The sequence below is a fragment of the Furipterus horrens genome, unplaced genomic scaffold (assembly GCF_987537825.1).
Source record: "Furipterus horrens unplaced genomic scaffold, mFurHor1.1.pri manual_scaffold_11, whole genome shotgun sequence".
Lineage (NCBI taxonomy): Eukaryota > Metazoa > Chordata > Mammalia > Chiroptera > Furipteridae > Furipterus > Furipterus horrens.
The window spans coordinates 8,147,740-8,168,331 of record NW_028327181.1 but is presented as its reverse complement, the minus strand read 5'-3'; the positions used below and the strand labels follow the sequence as shown (position 1 = coordinate 8,168,331).

The window sequence follows — 20,592 nt, the reverse complement described above, 5'->3', positions numbered from 1 at the left end:
ACACCAATTACTGTATTATTTACCACAGTAACTTATTACTAGGTGCAGTTGTGGGCTAAAGTGAACAGTGCAAATGAGCTGTGAAATAATTTGTTAGCACCCCAGGTCTCTGGCAAAAACAGGCATCAAGTCCCATCAAGAACTGGGCTGGACCCTCCCTCCGGGAAACGCAGGGAAGAGGGAGAGCGCACAGGCATCTGTCTACACAGCAGCTGGGCTGTGGGTCCTTTTCTGCACCCTGCTCACTTCCCTGTGCCTGCACCAAGGCCATTGTACCTTTATCCTTTGTCCTAATACCTGGTGGGCGAGACCCCCGTCAAGTTCCTCCCATTGCCTTGGCTGTTTTCCATGCCTTTGGCTGTCACATAGATGTAGAATCAGCTCACTGGGTGTTTCAGACCCCCATGTGGATACTGATGGGCCCCAGTGCTGCTTGGGTTGCATTCACCAGTGAATAGGAGGGGTGTTGCCAATGTTTCTCTCTGTCTGGCCGTGAGCACATCTCCCATGTGTGTAAGTGTCTGTACTATCCTTATAATGATGTTTTCATGTCTTCATCAGGCCCTTTGACTTCTTGTTAGATTTATTCCTAGCACCTTAAATATGTGTTGCTATTGTATATGGTTTTTTAAATTACATTTTCTAAGTGTTGACATTGTTCCGGGATATGGTTAATATTTAGATACAGGTCTGTAATCTGTGCCTTTGCTGAATAAATGATGAGTGCTAATCATTTGTCAGCTCTTGGCTTTTCTCCGTAGACAGTCCTCCTATGTCTGAATTATGATAGGTCGCTTTGTTCTTTTCTTGCCTTGATGTGTTTTCGTTTCTTTTACTTATCTTATTCCTCCTCAGTCCTGTCAAGGCAAGTTGAATAGAAGCAATCAGTGATAGCAGGCCCCTTGCCTTGAGGGTGACTATAAATGGAATCCTTTTAAAATTCTACCGCAAGTGTGATATTTGGGGACAGTAACTTTCATTAGGATTATCAAAGCTGTCCTCTAAATTCCTATTTTGCTAAGAAATTTATTAATATCTAGTAGATCTTTTTCCTAAAATCTTTTTTGTGTCTATTGATAGAATAATATGGTTTTTATTTTTCATTCTGTGTGTTTGAAATAGATTTTTTAATGTTCAACTCTCTTTTCATTCTTAGAGTACATCTGACTTAATCATATGGATTCTTTTAAATACATTGCGGCACTGGATTTGCTCACATTTTGCCCATAAATTTGTGTGTATGTGGGTATGGCTCTTCTAGACTCAACAAAACGAGGTGCAGAGAGTCCCTTGTTTCTGAAACACTAACAAATGTTTTGCTAAAGGAGTGCTATCACTATGACTCAGGGAGGAAATCTGAAACAGTTGCTCTAGGAAAAAAATACGACTCCGAGACAAAGACCCACCTCATGTCTCAGGAGTCCTCGTGCCGCACACGGGGCAGTGCCCGCCTCCCCGTCGGCTCACTGCAGGCCACCACCAAGGACAAGAGCAGCTCTGCAGGGCAGGCGGTGGGATGGAGCCCAGGGACACGCGGGCCCAGCCTGAGGCCATGGGGGGGCTCAGCAGGTGTGTGGCTACCTGTGTGTCTGCAGAACTGAGGGCAGAAGACCCCTGGTGCAGGGTGCCCTAACTTTCGGCACATCCTCGAGGGGCCCCAGATTCTGCTGATCTGTATGTAGGGTCCGTCGAACTTCTGATAGGTGTCCTGGCGTTGAGTTTACGGTGCGTCTCCCTGAAAACCTGTATTGATGAAGACTCCTCATCTTAAATCTAAGTATACTGCAGTCTTTGACAGCATGTTTAAAGGGTCAGATTTTCTACTTAGGACAAGATCTTTTTTTTTTTTTTTAATTTAAATAGAAATGCTACTGTGTTAACATTCAGTTTCTGATTTGAGCTCCTTATGGGGGGTTAAATATTGACTTGCTCAGCTCTGATATTTGACTGACTCCACGTGTTCCTTGCTTAGGGGCAACCTGAACATCTTTGACTACATCTACATCGATGCTTTTGGGAAAGGCAGGCAGCTGACGGTGAAAGAATGTGAATACCTGATCGGCCAGCACGTGAGCCCAGCCCTGTATGGGGTGGTCCCTGTAAAGAAGGTGCTACAGCGAATGGTGGGAAACCTTTTAAGCCTGGGAAAGCGGTAAGGTTTTCTTGGTTTTCCAGTACTTGTGTGGAGTGCGTGCCCCAGCAGGTTTGAGTGGCCTTACAGAGGCTTTTCTATCCTGAGCCTCCCTGGGGTACAGCAGCGGTAAATGAGGTGTGACATGGTCGGGATGTCTACAGCTGTCACCCTCCAGGGAAAACCTGGTTCCCATGACATAAGGCTATTCAGATTCAAGACCCACTAAGTGCATGTTCTTTGAGATTCTGCAGCGGACTTGGACAGGTTCTCTATAGATACCGACAGCATCCCAAAGTAGCAAGAATATCTTAGACTGGCCAAGGTTCTCTTTTAGGGCAGGCTGTTCTCATGTCCAGGGGCTCTGTCGTCTTTTCATGTATACCTTTCTGTCACTGAGGCAAGAAAACAAAAGTATGGCACTGCCTTGCTCCTGAGTTGAAGGAAGTTTGTCTTACTGAGAAAATAGGAAGCTGTGCATTATAGCAATAGTTTTCTGCCCAGTGGCAGAATTCTTTTTTAAATAGACTTTATTTTTAGAGCAGTTTTAGGTTCACAGCAAAACTGAGCAGAAACTACAGAGATTTCCCATAGGCCTCCTGCCTCTAAGCACACACAGCCTCCCACAGATGAGCATCCTGCACCAAAATGGTACATTGGTTACGATCGCTGAATCTGCATTGATATGTCATAGTCACCCAAAGTCCAGAGTTACATTCATGCCTTCGGTTCACCCTTGGTGTTGTGCATTCTGCACACCCTATGGGTTTTAATAAATATTTAATGACATGTATCTACCATGATGGTGTCACACAGATCAGTTTCTGCAGTAAAAGTCCTCTGCCTATTCAGAAGTCATTTTTAATTATATACAGTGTTATTGATGTGACTATGTAATGAAAACATGATTTTAGTTTAGCGCCCATCACCAAAGTGGGGTACAAAATTTATATTTCCTGTGTGTTTTTAATTGAGACTATTGTAACTATTTGCTGAACAGAGAGGAAGTACCAGAGTCAGAAAATGTTTGGGCTTTGTGTCAATTATTTCTAAAACCTGGGCCTTGCATAGAGGGTCTTACTCAGAAGTACACAGGGTAAGACGAAGGTTTCTCCCCACAGGGAAGGCATCGACCAGTCGTACCAGCTCCTGCGAGACTCGTTGGACCTGTATCTGGCAATGTACCCGGACCAGGTGCAGCTCCTCCTCCTCCAAGCCAGGCTCTACTTCCACCTGGGAATCTGGCCAGAGAAGGTAACTATTTGCCTTTGATGCTTTGCACTTGCCTTAGAGAGAGAAGCGTAGCTTGAAAGGCGGCTCTTACCGGTTTATCCTTATATTAACACGGGGAACACACAAATCTATTCAAAGTCTCCCGATCTTGACCTGTCATTCAAAAATTTTTGTCTCCTTTTATTTTGATTAAAAACAAAAAGCAAAAAACCTGGTCCTACTGTTAGGAATTGCCCATCCTCCTTGTGGTCAGTGCCTTAAATGTCCAGAACCAGGGGGCCTCTGCCCTGCCAGTCACCTACTGGTGCCCACGAGATGCATTTCCCCCAGGTCACCCCACCTCAGCAAGGGGAGGTGAAACTGAAAATGCTCAGCCTCCAGCTGCACAGTTAGCAACTGAATTGCCCATGCGTCAACATCCCTGTTGGACAGGGACGTTAAACCTTAGATCTGTTCTCGTCCAGCTGCGGGACTAGTTCTCGACTGGTTATGCCTCTGGGGAACTGTAGGATCTGATATGTTCTACGTCGATTTCTCAGTGTTATCACGGCCCTGTAGCCAGCAGCAAGCAGTGTCAGGCTGCAGTTGGGGGGCCGTGGGCGTGGCAGAGTTCAAGGCCCGTCACGTGTCCCAGAGCAGAAGTGACTGCACGCTTGCATCATGTCCTTGCTTTTCCAGGGGAGATATGTTACTAGTGCATTTTGTTTGTTTAGAGCAGTCTGGCGAGAGGGCTGAATTCTGAGTGGTAAAAATCTTTCTTGAGAAAGTAGATCGTCTAAATGACTTGACATTGCTGAGAATTAAATTGTCTCAGTTACAATTTCCAAGATCTAAAGTGATTCTGAGAAAGGACATAGCAGTAAGGAAATCTCTAGGAAAAGATGTCACCTGAGGCCCAGGGAGCGAAGGGCATGTATCTGGTCAAAGAGTTATGGGAAATCTAGACTCTACCAAAGTGACCGCCTCCTTCCCAGAACCTAAATAAATGCTGTTGTCTAGGATTTGATAGCTTATTTTATTTTTGATACTAGAATATACATAATTACTATCACTTTTTACTTTAGATTAGTTGAGGAACTTCATGGTAATCTGTAAAGTGCAGAGCTTTTTTCAAAGCAAGATTCATGATAACTAAATTCTGTACTTAAAATGCACATCAGCCTTAGAAGGGCTGAGGTTACCTTCTCCTCTGGGGGGGAACGCGGCAGGAGCCCTGGCTTTACCCTCAACAACTCTGTCTGGTGCTCACATGCTGCTTCCTGGGGAATTACCTCGGCATCCTCAGGATGACCAAGGTTGCCTTCCTGCCAAGCAAATGTCACTTTATAAAACAACTTGCAGATCTGTCACACACAGAACATTTGTCTCTGCGATGACCATTCATTTGCTGCTGGCAAAGGTGCTTCCCGCATTCAGAGATCAGGAATGAGAAGTGGCTCGTTCCCAGTGAGTTGGGGACTCCCCCCTTGTAAACATGTACTCCAGCAAGGCAGCCAACACCAAGGCAGCGAGGGAAACTGGGGAGCTCCCCAGAGGAGGGAGTGGGGGTCACAAACGCTTCTCCAGAGGAAGGTGTGAGGTGGATGTGGAAGGGTGGGAAACCATTTCAGGAGGCAGGAAGGGAGGCTACTGCAAGGGGGGGAGTGGAGGAGTGTGTGCACAGCATGGAGGTGGGGAGCACGGTGTGTGCAGACGGGGCCTCATCCGTGGGCATGTGTGTGTATACGTTGGTGTATGGAAAGTAGTTTTCAGGGCATGAGATCTGTTTGTGTAGGGCTCAGAATCTGCTCGACTTTACCAGGTAAAAGGGAAACGTTCCTAAACTAGGAAGACCAGAAAGTCAGCTTGTTTTCAATGAACCTAAACCAGGAAGAGCACAGGACAAGTCCTCTTGGTCACTGGCGTGGTCGTCAGGGTCGTTGTGGCTGTAATGGAGTAGAGAGGGCAGGGGCTGCGAACTCTTCCTGCACATCCTCTCCCAGCTCTGGGGGGGGCATGCTCTTTTTTATTGTGTTTATTTTTGCCATTTTACGAATAATGAAACTGAGGCACTGAGAAGTGGAGGACTTGCTGGGACCTCCCGCACAGGCATGGATGGCGCAGGAGCCCACCCATTGCGCACCCCCCTTCCTCCCCCAGCTCCCTCCCTGCTGCCAGACCTGCCTCCCTGCTCTGATCTGGGGTCATCCCACGGCTGTTTCGCCACATTGCAGGGAAAAAGATGTCCCTCCAGTTTTCCAAGGCAAACCTGTTATGCTCTGGCTCCAGTTCTCCTGCCTTTTCTTGCGTTGCTAAATTTTCCTTTAATCGATTGTATCTTCGGCTCCCTGTTTCTGCTCTCTGCCCTCAGCATGGAACAAACGCAAATCTGTCTCATCTCTGGGGGAAAACCGAGCACTCCCTGACAGCCCTGCTGGCGTTTCCCGGGGCTGCTTGCTTATCTCTCCCTGCCCTGCTGGCTAAAATATGCATGCGGGCCTTGCGGGGGGTGGGGCCCACCACCTCGCTTCCCACACACTCCCCAGAACGCAGGGATCTGGAACTGCCTTGCCAAGGAAGCCAGAGACCCCTTTTTGATAAATCATTCTTTTTGTTGCCAAATCCAACAAATCCTTGCTCTCCTTATCTTTAGTGATCACTGGGGGCCACCCGTCTCTCGGGACACTCTGTTCCTCCTACTCTGGTTCTTGGTTCTCAGACTCTTGCTGGTTCCTTGTCCTTTGTTAGTTTCTAAACTTCTTTTCACTCTGCACCTTTCCCCTCGGTCATCTCACCTGTTCCTGCTTCAGTCCCCACCTGTAGGCTGACAGCTCTGGGTCTCTGATCTTTTGCCTGGACCCTGGGCTCCAGGTCAGTGTACCCAGCTGTTGCCTCCACATCTGTACACGGCTCTGTCTCCTAGGTTACTGCACAGGCCTCCTGCATGGCCGCATCCTCTACTCTTAGACCCTTGACTGCGTTTTATGCACTGTAGCCAGAGTGACCTTAAGGAAGTGTCAGTGTTGTCCCTTCACCCTCAGGACTTCGGGTGGCCCCCGCCATCTTGAAGATCAGGCTCATTCTCTTCAATATGGCCAAGGAGGGTCCTGGCGCCCTGGCCCTCCCCGCCTGGTCCTCATCTCTCACAGCGGCCCCTGGCGCACTCTGCTGCCAGGGCCACACCCGCCACTCGCCCGTTCTCTGCGTCAGTCCTCGGCACGTGCTGTCCTCTGCCTGGAACATCCTTTCTGCCTCTCAGCTCCATCTGCCAGCTCACTTCTCTGAAACCCCTTCCCAGGCCCTTCGCGTGGGGCAGGGCCTCTGTGCTGCTGCGGTGGGCTGTAGCTGCTCCGCTGGGGGCTCTTTGGCTCCTTGCTGGAGCTGTTCCCCAGCACTCAGCATAGTTCCTGCCACGCAGCAGGCGCTTAAAAGTTTTTATTTGAATGAATAAGAAATGACTGACCTTCATTAGCTCTAAATAAGGGAGAAGGCTCAGAGAGGAGATCCAGATTCCCCAGCAACTATCTGGCCACATGAAAAGTGGGTATTTGGAGAGCAGACCTGTTTCAGGCTTGGGGGGGTGTTTATGTCGGGGTAATTGAGTGGGATGGGACCCAGAGCCACGTGCCGCTGTCCTGGAGCGCCAGGGGCTCCGGCATCAGGGTCTGGTATTGAAAGCCCTGAAAGTGGAAGAGCCACAGACAGTGGGCTTCAGAGGTTGGAGCCCAGGGCCTCAGAGAGAGCTTCGAGGGGACAGTGAGGCCAGCCAGCTGCGCCTGCCGGCCTGCAGCGGCCTGGTGTTTTATGAGTGGGTTTGTTTGCGCACAGCACCACACGTCTGCTTACTTGTCTCTGGCTGCCTTCCAGCTGCAGCAGCTGGGAGAGGCGTAGGGTCAGAGACCGAAAGGGCCCACAAAGCCTAAACATTTGCTCTCTGGCCCTTTACATAGCACGTTGGCCAGTCGTGAGTGGTAGGCCCCATCTCAGGGCCTCGGCCCCACAAGTTATAGACTCCGGGTTCAAGGTGCAGATGCTGGTCTGGGCACAACACGGTGCCCAGCTGTCAGCACTGTCCCCGGGGCACATGCGAGGCCCAGATCACCAGATCATCTCCGTTTCCACCCTCTCCCTTCGGCCTGTCATCCGCATGTCAAGGGAAGGATGAGGGACTGCCCCTGAGCCTCCTCTCCCCCTCTGATGCTCTGAGTTGGAGAATTCTTCCGTGTGCTGAGGACTCCTGGTCTGTCCCCTGCTCTGGTGGGAGGCGCTGCTGGGAAAGGAGGGAGCTGTGTCTAGAATGTAGCAAAAGTCTGGTCAGCAGTAACTGGTCGGAGCTGCAGTTAGCATTACGCAAGCCCAGCAAATAGAAGCTTACTGTTAAACCCCATGCTCGTTGCTACAAAAGATAAAGGTTGTTAGTGTCTCCAAGTTAAAAGTCCTCTTGGAGGCCGAGGGGGATGGGATTGGCTCTCAGCCGACAGTGGTTGAAGCAGGGTTTGAGGTCCTATAAATCATACCATTCTGCCCATTTTTATGTGTTTGGAACTTTTCATACCAGTTAGTTAAAATACCCCTGCTCTTGCTTTGGTATGATGGTGGTGGGCGGGGGTTAGAGTTAGCCCAGTCTCATCCTCATTCCAGGTCTTCATGACCCGTGACCTCAGGCAAATTGCTCACCTTCAGTAAGCCTGATTCCTCTTCTGGCAGGGACTGTTGCACACCTTCAAGTTGGGAGGGTTAAATGACTTTAAAAAGTGACGGGTTTGGCACAGAGACCAGCGAAAAATAGTGTTTAGTAAATACTGAGACCCACGAATCTCAGTCTGGAAGGCAGGGTTTGGTATTAGAATAATAATGTCTTACATTGCATAAGATGGTAGTTTTTACAGCACTTTGATACATTCATAATATATCGGGAAACAGGGCCTTCATTAATCATCACTTGATAAGCGAATAAACAAAGTTCAAAGGTAAAAACAGCAAGTTTGACCAATCTGGAACTAGAATTTAGCTTGCTGCCTCTTAGGACTCAGTAAATAGGGGAAGATCCTGTTTTCAAAGGAGAAACATGTCAGAGACCCTTTGCTAAAGGCTTATAAAGACTGTTAATTTTGTGTGTATGTGCGTTTGCATGGTATTAATTAACCTGATCAGAATTCGTCTTTTCCCCGGAGGCTCAGGGTACAGTAGAAAGAATGTAACGCTGAGTTCTGCTTCTACCAGCTAGTCATTTAAATCCCATGTAATGTGGTTTCTCCCTGCCCATGTGAATAAGAAATGCCATTGTGAGTTAAAATAACGGAAATGACCAGTAGGACTGCAGAACCCCGGTGCGCAAGGCTTCGTTCTGCAAGTGTAACATCAGAAACTAATTAGCATCCCTTCGGTGGCTTCTCTGTGACCCTGTCCATCTTCCGTGGCACTGAGGCAGCTCTGTCTAACGTCCTCTTGATTGAAGCAGCTGAGCCTTTATTTTCCCAACCAGTGCACGAGTGCAAGCAGGTTAAAATGATTTCCTTTCTGTATATACAAGAATTGAAGCCCACACTGACCAAGAACGTAAGACCCTTTGAGAGTCACCTAATGCAGATGTGCCTGTAAGCAGCGACCCTCCTTACCCCGTGCTGGTCCCAGTCCACTGTGTTCCTAAATGCTTCCTCCCTTTCACGCCGGTTGAGTTTGGATGTCTGAGGCCAGAGCCTGGTATTGGAAGTGAGTGCCCTGACTGGGGAGGGTCCCGTGGGTCTCAGGGACCCAGGCCGTCATCAGGGCCCCGCCTTGCCGTCCTTTGTCAGGTCAGCTTAGGTAGGGCTATACCCAACACGCTAAAGCGGAAAGGGCCTTGCTAAAAATATTTTCACCCAGTCTTTCTGTCTTGTCTTGAAGGTGCTTGACATCCTGCAGCACATTCAGACCCTAGACCCCGGGCAGCACGGGGCGGTGGGTTACCTGGTGCAGCACACACTGGAGCACATTGAGCGCAAGAAGGAGGACGTGGGCGTGGAGGTGAAGCTCCGCTCCCACGAGAAGCACAGGGATGTCTGCTACTCCATCGGGCTCATTATGAAACACAAGAGGTGAGTGCCCTCGTGCCCGCCCCGCGGGCCGCAGAGGACACCGAGGGCCTGCGAGCCGCCGCAGCGACGTGCCGGACGGGGACCGGCTCCAAGCAGCGACCGCCTCGGCCCCACCACGGGAAGGCCTGCGCGCCGAACCCTGTCCTTCACCTTTCCGTTTTTCACAAAGGGACATGCTCTCTCGAGACCGGGCGGCCTGCTAATGCTCCTAGTGACCTTTCCATGTCTGACAGGAAGATGGAAGCCGCTGCAAGTGGAGTCCTCCCTCCTTTCTTCTTTGTTCTTAATCTCTTCTTTCCATCTCGCCCTCCCTGGATTTAAATCACAGGGTCGCAGGGGGTGCTCACTGCCCATTTTCTAGACAGAATTCCACCGTGTGCAGAGCTGCGGCGCTCATTTGTACCCTCATTTATACCCCACAGGCCGGCGGGAGCTGGGAGTTCCCCCTCTCGCCAGTTCGTGGTTGTTGCCAGACCTCCAAAGATGCACTTCACGGCAAACGGCGCTGCATCGGGGTTTTAACTTGCATTTCCCTGATTACTGCTCAGATTGACATTCTTTTCACAGGTTTATGGGCCATTCAAGCCTCCTTTCACTAAGTGCCTAAGAAGCATTTTGCTCCAATTTGTAGGCATTCTCTTTCCGTATACTTACCCTCTGGGCGCACGTAAATTCCAGATCCCTTTCCAGGTTTGGGTTAGTGTTTTCATTCTTTCATCCCACTCTGTTTTTTACTTATTATGGAAATTTCAAACATCTACGAGTAACCAGATGGGCCTAGTGCACCAGGTGATGCTTCCACGGCTGCGTCGGTGGTTACCGTAGTAGGGCTCGTCCCCACTGTGTCCCCTCCCCCCGCCTCCTCCCTCCTCCCTGAGAGCCACCCCAGATGTCATTTCTTCTGTGGCTATTCCACAGTGTATCACTACAAGGTAAGGGCCCTCTCTTTCCTTAAAAATACATTTACCATCCTGTTGGCATATCTAATAAAAATAAGTAATTCCTTAACAGATGGATAGATTGTCTCTTTGAACCAGGGTCCTTTAATGCTGTCAAACTGGTCACCCTCTTCCTGTATGGATTGTGTTTTTAGTATTTTGTTTGAGAAATCATTAGCTATCTCGAGTCACAGAGACAGTTTGAGAGTTCTGCATCTTACCTCTAGGCCTCTGTTCTGCTAGAACCAGTTTTGTGCATCGTTGTCAGGCCTCGGTCCTGATAACCCTTTTCCATTTTGATAACCTGTTATTGCTTCATCACTCTTTGTCAGAAGGTTAATTTTTCTCCAGCTGAAGTGCTAGATCGATAGTGATAGATGACAGGCAAGGAGGTCCTGAGAAATGATTCAGCATGGAGTAAAAGCAGGTGGATTTGTAAAAACGGGTGCTTAAGAGGAGCCAAGCCATCAGTCGTGTATGTCATAGCTGCCAGGACCCCGGGGAACCCACTTGCCCTTGCTCTTCTGTTAACCAGATACGGCTACAACTGTGTGATCTACGGCTGGGACCCCACCTGCATGATGGGGCACGAGTGGATTCGCAACATGAACGTCCACAGCCTGCCTCACGGCCATCACCAGCCTTTCTACAACGTTCTGGTGGAGGATGGGTCTTGCAGATATGCAGCCCAAGGTAAGTGGCTGGTTCTTGTCCCTACATTTACTGACGCCTGGGCACATTTTAAGCACCTGCTTGAGCACTCAGATACTAGGGGCCCCATCGTCAGTCTCCCATAGCTCTCCTCACGAGGGCCGATATTCGGCTAATAAATACAGGTGGTGTGCCATGGTGCGGCCGTACCATGGGCTAAATAGTCATGGTCCTCAAAGTCTCCCCTTGCATCACCACCACAGCTAGCACCCTCCTCCAGGGCTGCTGCTGATGTCTGTTCTGATTGGTCATTGCCTTTGCCAATCAAATCCCCTGTGCCTGCTTCCTAGGCACTACCATTGGCTCCCTTCATGTAAGGAGGGTCAGCTTGTGCTGGGCCCACATGGCTCTCTTGAGCTGGAGGGCATTGAATAGACACTATTTGGGGAGCTACCCAGCACCCTCTGGCCTCCTGAGACCAGCAGCCCTCTCTAGAGCCACAGACTGCAGCACTGGCTCTGACAGTACAGAGGCTGGGTAGGGCCAGCCCAGGGCGCTACTGAGACAGACAAACGAAGCCCGTGGGGGGCAGGGTCGAGACGAAAATGCCTTCACGGGAGTCTCCCTTTCTTTGTTCCTCCACTTAATGGGATGAACGTACTACCTGCTTGCCTGTGGAGGCATTTACAACACGCATTTTATAATGTTAACAAGAATGAACACAGATGCTAACACAGCGCTGCTCTGTGACAGGCAGTTCTAATGTCCGTTAACTCCATTTGAAAACTAATTTTATCATCATCGTCCTCATTGTACTTATTAGTACACGAGGAGACTGAAGTACATGGAGTCCTTTAAATTTTAACTCACAGAGTATGAACTGGAACCCAGGCAGCTGGGTGGAGCCTGGCCCATAACCATCCTGCTCCACCTTTTGTGTCCGACCTAAAGCATGTCTGACCTAAGTCAGTATTACGTTCTGATAAATGCATTCGTAGAGATACTAGGTGTATAAGAATCTCAGAAGTATCAGAAGAACTAGAGAGAGTTTCACATTAATTGTTAATTCCTCAGAAACGGAGAGACATTCTGTTTGTCGAGACCGCAGGCTGGCAGCCTGTCAGCGTAAGGAAGGGGTTCTGAGGGGCTGACGTGCGCCTTGTGTCCGGCAGCAGTGCTGGCGGTGATTTTCTGTAACTCCCCAAGCTGTGACCAAAAACCATACCTACGATTTCTAAAACGGCACATGATTCGAAAATTACTGCGTGACCTGTGGGCTCTGTACCCCCACTCGCCACCCGGTGAGCGTTTCGCACTGTCCGTCACAGCGCCTCCCAGACACAAGGGGAACCGTCCGTGGCCACACCGCGGGGCGGCGTCTGGGGCTTCGCCTCGTGCGCTCGCTGCCCGTGACGTAGGGCTGCTCTTAAGACTCTCAGTGTTTCATATTTGAGTTTGTGGAAGCATCTGTGTTAACTTTTAAATGGGCTTTTTAGAGTAGGTGAAATGGCATTTGGCTTTAGGTATTCCGAATTTTTTCAGTGTCTCAGGAATTAATTTCTAATTGAATTTTAAATAAGCCAGGTAAGGTGCAGAGTCATAATAATGTAACAACTTTGTAAAAAAGTTTAGCATCTGGCTGTCGGTCTTACACTCCCTAAAACTGAGGTTGAACTGATTGTGGGTAATGTTAGTGGACTGCCTTTTCAACTATTAAATTCTGAGGCGTGTAGCAAATCCTTAACTTCCCCATCCTCCCCAGTACTCACCCAGTGATGGTCTGGTTCCCCTGCTGCATCATAAGCGCTGCTCTCTGCTGGGCCGCAGCACCGTGGGCCATCTCAGACCTAGCGGGGGCTCACACCCGGCCAGAAGGAGGGGATCCCGTCCCAGAAGGAGAAGTGCCGACCGGGGGCTGGGTGCAGGGATCCTCCGTAGGATCTTGCCAGCACAGTGCTTACTTTCCTGGCCGCCTGGCGTTTCGCTTGATTAATAATGTGCCACCATTTGTTAGCACAGTGACCCACAGCGGATGGTTAGGTCGGTTTTACTTTTTTGCTGAGATGACCTCCTTGTGTTTGCCCTGCACACTCGGGGGACACAGCGCCTCTGGGTGGGGGGCACGGCATTTCAGGGTGATGTGCTGCCCGGTGTGCTGAGCCTTTGGTCAGGCTTGTGCATAGACTCCCTGGAACTATTCCCAGTTATAGGCCGTGGCAAGTAGGGCTTCGCACTGTGGGGAGCGGAGGCTGCCCTGGGCCGCGGTCAGAGCGGAAGGTGCGCCTGGCCAGCTCTGTCTGTCCTGGGTTGCGGCTCGGCTTCTCCCGGTGGGCGCCGCGTCGTCCTTCCTCGGGCCCACGCGGACCCACTTTTCATAGTTTTTTGGGGAGAAGCCATCTCAAAGGATTTCATCCTTTAAAATAGCTCACCTACATCGTTACCTTTCTTCTTTCATCATCCGTTTTAAAGGAGGTAGCTGAGGTGGAAAATGTGGTCTGTGTGTGAGGGGCGCACATCACTGGACAAGAGGGACGCAGGCATGAGACTGGTCACCAGAGGGTGTGGGGGCTTCGGAAGCATAAGTGCTGGCAAAGACAGAGCCCGCTGGGGTGCCCTTGTCCGTACATTTGTGTCAGGTCAGGTCAGAGGAACGTGGGGAGTCTCTGAGTTGCCCGTGCCCGGGGGGCTGCTGGAGCTTCTGGAGCCGAACGCCGCGCTCGGAGACTCGGAAAGCACTTCCATTTGGCGTGGCGCTGCTGGGGGCCCCCGGCACCCTCCCGCGGCCCCCTGGGTCCCGCTCGCTGCCTTTTTCCTGTTATCTCTTCCACGCTCCTTAAACATCTGTCTTGTTTTCTCACCTCAAAAATACTACTCAAAAGCCATTTCTAAGAAGTTCTTTGGATAAAAGATGCTGCAGAAAAGTCCACTTTAATGAGAATGTGCCTCTTTATCAACAGAAAACTTGGAGTATAATGTGGAGCCGCAAGAGATCTCGCACCCTGATGTCGGACGCTATTTTTCCGAGTTCACGGGCACTCACTACATCCCGAATGCAGAGCTGGAGCTCCGCTACCCGGAGGATCTGGAGTCCGTCTACGAAACGGTGCAGAATATTTACAGTGCCAAGAAGGAGAAGGCAGAGTAAAGTCCAGTAGAGGACATTGTCTTTTTGCGCTGCTGCTATCTTCCGAGAGAACAGGATTCTAGAAGCCTCCATGAGTCCCTCCGGGTCTGTACCACCAGGAGAGCCACCTGGCCACTAGTGCTGGGGCCTCCTCCTCGGCTGAAGTAGCCTGTGCTCGCCTCCAGCTGCAAAGACAATGTTGCTCTCTGCCTACACTCGTGAGTTCATTTAAAAGGCACTGTATTCAGTGGCATGGCTTATACGCTTGTCCTGTGGTGACAGTGTGTGACATTCTGTCCTCACGAGGTCCCACAGCCGACACTCTTATAATCACTTTCTTAATTCACTTTCCATTCTGTTTCACATGCGTCTCAAAACACTACTTGCTAGGCAGATAAGGTTTTAAGTTTGTAGTGGTTTCTTTTCTGATGTCTCTGGGGCCCATGCAGTCCTGAGTAAGGGCTGTTTCTTTGTCTTTTATTCTGAATTTACTTGCTTATTTAGAGGTGAAGCTAAGTGATTTTGGCAGCATCTTGGAGATTAACAAACTAGTGGTAATCAGAATCATAAGCTTTTTCTTTTTCTAATATGTGAAGCAGATTTCAGACACTTATTTTTTCTGTATCTGAATTAGGAGAATAAGTTTTTCCTCTTGGATTTATGCTTCTATCTCTGAATCATTAGTTTTCCATTTTATTATATGAAATTCTTTGAGAAAATATATAATGGTTTTGGTGATGGGTTTTTCCATGTTCATTTATTATTACTCCCTTTAAAGTAACTACTTTAGAAAAATGTTTAAGTCTTCAGTATCACAAGTAGATCTTAAATCAGTGATATGCAGTAGGAAGTACAATCTGATGTTAAAAAGTCTGCTTTTAGAAATTTTCCTTCGTAGTCTCCAAAGACCGAAAAATTAGATTTTACTTTTGTAACCAGAAAAAAGAAGAAATAACCTTAGACTTGAAACAAGAAAAGAGAACGTTTTAGCCCCTTCCTGCCTCGTCATCCCTGAGAATCATTGCAGGACCTTTCTGAATGTGGCAGGGTAGGAAGAGCCAGGTGCCTTTCACTGTGAGAGCGTGTGGTCAGTGGGCAGGAAAACGAGCCTGGTCTCCTCGCCCGGGCCGTCGTGGCCCTGAGAGCACCAGGATGGAGCCTGTTCTCAGGTCCCGCGGACGAGTCCGACCTCTCGCTCAGATCACGCTGGCTTCTCTCTCGCGTTCTCAGCAACAGCGTGGAAGCTTCCTAGCCTGTGCAGCCTTGGAGCTCCTGCCATGCCCCACCGCCCCGGTCCCCAGCCAGGCAGCCCTGTAGTTTCCCAGCCCAGGCTGGTGTCTAGGGTCAGGGCCTGGCGACCTCACACTCTCAGTTTAAAGAACCCAGTTGATCTAGTGAACGGGGCCTCAGGGGCCAGGATCCAGTCACCCCTCGCTGCCAGGGTTCATTTGCATGCAGTATTTTCACACCCTGTTTGATGACTGCTTCCTGTTGTTTCTTCGAAAGGTGGGGATGACAGAGGTTTGGGGACACCACCTGAGCACTTAATAGCAAGTGACAGCTGAGGGAAGCAGTTACTAGAAGGAAATGGCGAGTCAGCCAGCCAGCTCCTTCCAGCCCCAACTCGCTGTCATCAGTGACCATGTCCCTCATCAATCTGAAGTCAGAGGCTTTGGACTTGCCTTGGCAATTGTGAGCACTCCCAGCGCCCTGCCTGCCCAGGCTGGGGGCTGTACACTACTCTCCCTTAAAGGTGGGAATCAGAGAGCGTGAAGCGAATGCTAACTAACAGCCGCGTCCCTGAGAAACTGTGGGGCAGGCTGAGAATTGTGATAGTTGGATTTCTGGTTTGGTTTGTTTTTGTAGAGTAACATCAAAGCCAAGAAAGATGGTTTCACCTTTACTGACCCAGTGTAAATATGTACCTAGACTGTTTTTAAATGCTTCTTTATGAACGCTTCCTTTGGCTCCAGGAGGCCTCTGTCACCTGTGTGAGTTGGTATTTGGGCACTTTATATTTTTCTAAAAACGTGTTTTGGAACCTATACTCTAATAAATCATAAGTTTCTTTTAAAAATTTTTCCAAATTTTCTCCATTTTAAAAAACCCTGTTATAAAAGTAGAACTTTCACAATGTTAGAATATTAACTATTTGGATATAGTAATTTCTTTTATCTTTCAATGAATGCCAAGATTTTTTTTTTTTTTGTACACTGATTAATCAATGGAACTTACCCAGGGAAACCACACAAGTGGCCTGCCCAATGTCATTGCAGAACAGAAAGCCCCACCGTGACAAGTAGCAGAATGTCACTCTTCTGTTCTGATCAAAACAGGCACTAGTTGGCCCTGCTGAAATTTTTCTTAACATTGGTGAGTGAACAGGGTATCTTCAGACTGTGATTTTCCTGCCAAACGTGAATTGTATAAGCTTGCTAGTAATCTTGAGAATATCGCTTATAATGCAAAGACTTCAGCTTTTTAATTATGTCCAAGTGTGTGTCTATAAAAAAAGAACGTCACCTGCTTTGAGGGACACCCAGGTGTGTTGTTGATGTCGGCCTGAAATCTGCGTGACCTACCACCTACCCAGAAGGCCCTGCGCAGCCCCCGGCTCTTCACGATGTCGTCACGTGCTGTGTGGAAGGAGACGGTCGTGGGCTACAGTCACTGGCCCCCTGCGCTGCAGAGTTTCTCCAAGCCTGGGATACACTGTCGTGCAGTGTGACTTTCCAAGCGTGTTTGGTGTGTCCAGGCTCGCTGACATCTTAGAGCCTGAAATGGCCCCCCGCGGCAGGCCGCGTCCCCTGGGCCTCCAGTGGGAAGTGGGGCCTCGGCGAGACGCCGGTCCACCGGTCACGTCCGACACTCGTCCACCTCAGCGTCAGACCAGTTTTTGCCGGGCGTCTCATTTGAAAACGTTGTCCATCTAATTGGATTTTGAAAGGCCGGCTTTATGTTGTGTCCCCGCTTGCACCCCCGCATAGGTCTCCCCTGTAGGTGCATTTACCCAGCACAATCGCTTGATTGCGACAGCCAGAGCTAAACACTGTTGCTAAATCAGCTTAACATGTTCCCATATCTGCTTAACATCTTGTTCTCACTTTAAAATGTCGAATGTCTCGGTCTTCCCTGATGTGTTCCATGGAGTCGCGCTTCTCCGTCCTAGGCTTTCCTCTGCTACCACCAAGTCCCTTTGCTCTGAAGGGAAGTACTTTTCCCCTCACTTCTTATTCCAGGTACATGAAATTGAACCACCAGCAACTTTTTAATTTGAAAGCATCTTGTGACCATAATAATCAAGATGCCTGTCTTCTGTGTCTGGGAAGGGAGGGAAGACTGTCCACCGAGAGGAAATGAAGATCTGAGCTAGGCGGCGGTTTGGTTTGGAGACATCACGAGCTGCTTTGTATGGCTTGCTCACTGGGAGCCAGGCACTGGCTAACCTGCCGCTGGCCCCCGCAGCAGCTCCGCCAGGCAGGGCCGGGCGTGAGGGAGTATTTGTCTGGACTGTGTACAGTCTGTCACATATTCCTCTTGGCCGTAACAGCGTGTAGAACATCCTGAGCCCGAGAGCCGTACAGAAGCAGGCCGCAGGTTGGATGCTGACTCCAGCCGGGGGCGCGGGGCCGCCTGGCGCTCAGCTGTACCGACGGGAACCGCGCGCTCTGCTTGTCTACAGGCGGGAAGCCTGGCGTTCGACAGCCACACTACCGACTACCTCGCAATGTTTTTATCCTTCGCCTTGCAGCAACTTGTAACTTCTGACCTTTCACTTCTGAAAACTTAGAATCAAGAGAAAAGGACATTCCTCTGTTGATTAAAATGATGTGCAATTATAGCATACCTGTATTATGGCCATTTAGCAATGATTGTATTAGGCTAATGCTAGTTATCCAATAAATAGATCCCCAAAATGCAATGGCTTGCTTACAAAGGAACTTTCTTGCTGCAATCACACCGGCGGGGGAATGGGGGGCACGGGGGCAGGGCGGCCCTGGGGCAGTCATTTAGGGACCCTGGCTGGTGGGGGGAGGGCTGCTGCCTCCAAGGTGAGGCTTTCAGGAGCCATCTCTTCCAGCCTGCAGGGAACAGATCCTGAAGGGACACATCTGAGTGGGATCTGGGAGCTGAGGCTGGAGTGGCACGTGCCACTTTCACTCACATTCCCCGGGGTGGCTGGGAAGGAAGAAGGGGTTGTGACCGGCCGCTGCTGCCCATGTCTCCTGCACAGGTGTGCTCTTCCCAGGGCCACTTCCTGGCGGGGGTGGGGGGTCAGGGGGGTGCTGGGCGGCCTGTGTAATTCAGGCCGGCTCTGGCTTCTGCCCCAGCATGGTGGGCAGGCAGTGGGGGTTCTCCTCACAGGGTGAGCTCTCCTAAATCCATGGTCTCTGCAACAGATGGCATGGGAGGGAAGGAGGGGAGACTGGGCACCCGTCACCTCTGCCTCGGTGACCAGAACTCAAGTTACAGACCCATATCCTAACTCCAGAGGAGGCTGGGAAGCAGTGGCCTCTGTGCCCGGGAGGAAATGAAGTTTGGGGCTCCACCTTGCCGGCCTCCACTGTGGCTGTACCCCACCCCCAGACCACCGGGCTCCTGCAGTGATGAGGCCCAGCTGGGTGGGCGTTGTGAAGACCTGAGCTGTGGGGGGTGGGGGGTGTTGGAAAGTGCTCTCTGGGAGACGGTCCTTCCTCACCCAATCCGGCCCTCTAGGACACACTTCCCTGGTGACATCACAGGTGGGTGTTGGGGTGCCCCTTCCCTGGTCACTGTGCAACTCACAGCCGTGTCCTGCCTGGTGCAGCTCATGGGGCCAGTCTAGGATTTTATACAAGCCTGAGATCCCTCTGGCAACGATTCCCTCGGAAACTTAGCAGTCGGCTAACCTTCCTGTGTCCGGAATCAGTCAGACCCAAAGTTCTTTCCCCAACTTTCCAGCCCACTGGATTTCCTTCCTTCTGTCCTGCGCCGCCCTTCCCCCTGCCCTCGTGGTGCCACTTTAACCCGACACGAGGCAGAGCTGAGCAGTCAGCGCCCTCACCCTCTCTGCGAGCACCCACATGTCGCCTTTTACAACATCAGGAGCCGGGGGTTTCTGCCTTCTCTCCGTTTTCGTTCATTTCTGCCTGAGTGCCTCTTGCCCCACCTGGCCGCCAGCAGCAAAGAGCAACACACATGCCGTATTCTGTCTCTTTCCGACTACTTCCCGGGACCAGCCGCAGTTTCACCGGGCCCAGGCCCCAAACACAGCTCTCCGGGCTCCCGGCCTGCCGCACGGTCACCCTGGGCATTTCTTGTTTAAAAGTTTCAAGTTTCCATAGGAAGTTCCACTTCCTGTTTGTGCAGAAAAAATCAGCATGATGACATCAACTTTTCTGGGGAGTGGGAAGGGCTAGAGCGACTTGGGTAGTGAACTTAGGAAAAGAAGTTGGGAGTCAAGGAAAGAGGTTTAGGGGGAGGCGGGCGGGACAGCCTGCGTGACAGAATCCTCGCCTGGTTAGACGCCCGTCTGCTGCTCGCAAAATGACAGGACTCCTCACGGAGGCGTTCAGCTTCGGGTGGCTGAATGTGGGGGAAGTTAGAGATCACTTGGAGGGGGTTCTTGTTTTTCCTGCGTCCAAGACACGCTCACATCAAGGTTTTACTCTGCTGACATTCTCAGTCGGGTCGATGCGTCCTCCACCCCAGCCTTTCCTACCCTTTTTCTAGCATTGCCCCCCTGCCCCTTTAGGACCATTATTTTATTTTATTTTTTAAGTTTTTAAAAAAATATTTTATTTACTTATCTTTAGAGAGAAGGGAAAGAAGGGAGAAAGAGAGGAAGAGAGACATCAATGTGCAAGAGATACATCAATTGGTTGCCTCTCACACGCCCCAACTGGGGACCTGGCCCACAAGCCAGGCCTGTGCCCTGACTGGGAATCGAACCAGTGAGCTTCGGGTTCGACGTTCAAGTGTACAAACCAGTAGCATTTCATACACCTGGAGTGCTGTACAGCCTCTTTCGGATTCTAAAACATGTTCTCACCCCGAAGTAAAACCACAGCCATTACGCAGTCACTCCCCATTTCTCCCTCCCTCCCTCAGCCCCAGTCTGCTTCCTGTTTTCATGGATTTCCCTATTTTAGACATTTCATATGAATGGGATCATGTAATCTGTATCCTTTTTGTGTCTGACTTCTATCACTGAGTATCATGTTTTCCAAGTTCAGTCACATTGTAGCATATTTTGATCAGTACTTCATTCCTTTTTATGGCTGCATACTATTCCATTGTGTGGCTAGACCACACTTGACCCATTCAGCTATTGAAGGACATTTGAGCTGTTTCCATCTTCAGCTATTGTTGACAGAGCTGCTATGAACCTCCATGAGATTTTAATACCACTGGTAACTGTATTATCTGCTTAGGTATTGCGTCTATATCTGTGCATCACACATTAAAAGAAAAATAGTA

General features: G+C 50.0%; 1 protein-coding gene across 2 annotated transcripts in view; it reads left to right on the top strand.

The window, feature by feature from the left end:
* FBXO21 (F-box protein 21) overlaps window positions 1-17,532 on the top strand; it is a 31,009-nt gene extending 13,477 nt beyond the window's left edge. Inside the window, exons 8-12 of one of the 2 annotated variants that reach the window (XM_090291797.1) lie at window positions 1,973-2,152; window positions 3,253-3,385; window positions 9,230-9,420; window positions 10,894-11,051; window positions 13,967-17,532. In XM_090291797.1, the coding sequence (XP_090147923.1) occupies window positions 1,973-2,152; window positions 3,253-3,385; window positions 9,230-9,420; window positions 10,894-11,051; window positions 13,967-14,154 (850 nt within the window). In that variant the 3' untranslated portion in view covers window positions 14,155-17,532. Of the gene's footprint in view, window positions 1-1,972; window positions 2,153-3,252; window positions 3,386-9,208; window positions 9,421-10,893; window positions 11,052-13,966 lie in introns of both variants that reach the window. The other variant, XM_090291796.1, reaches the window with a different exon arrangement.
* The last annotated feature ends 3,060 nt before the right edge of the window (window positions 17,533-20,592 follow it).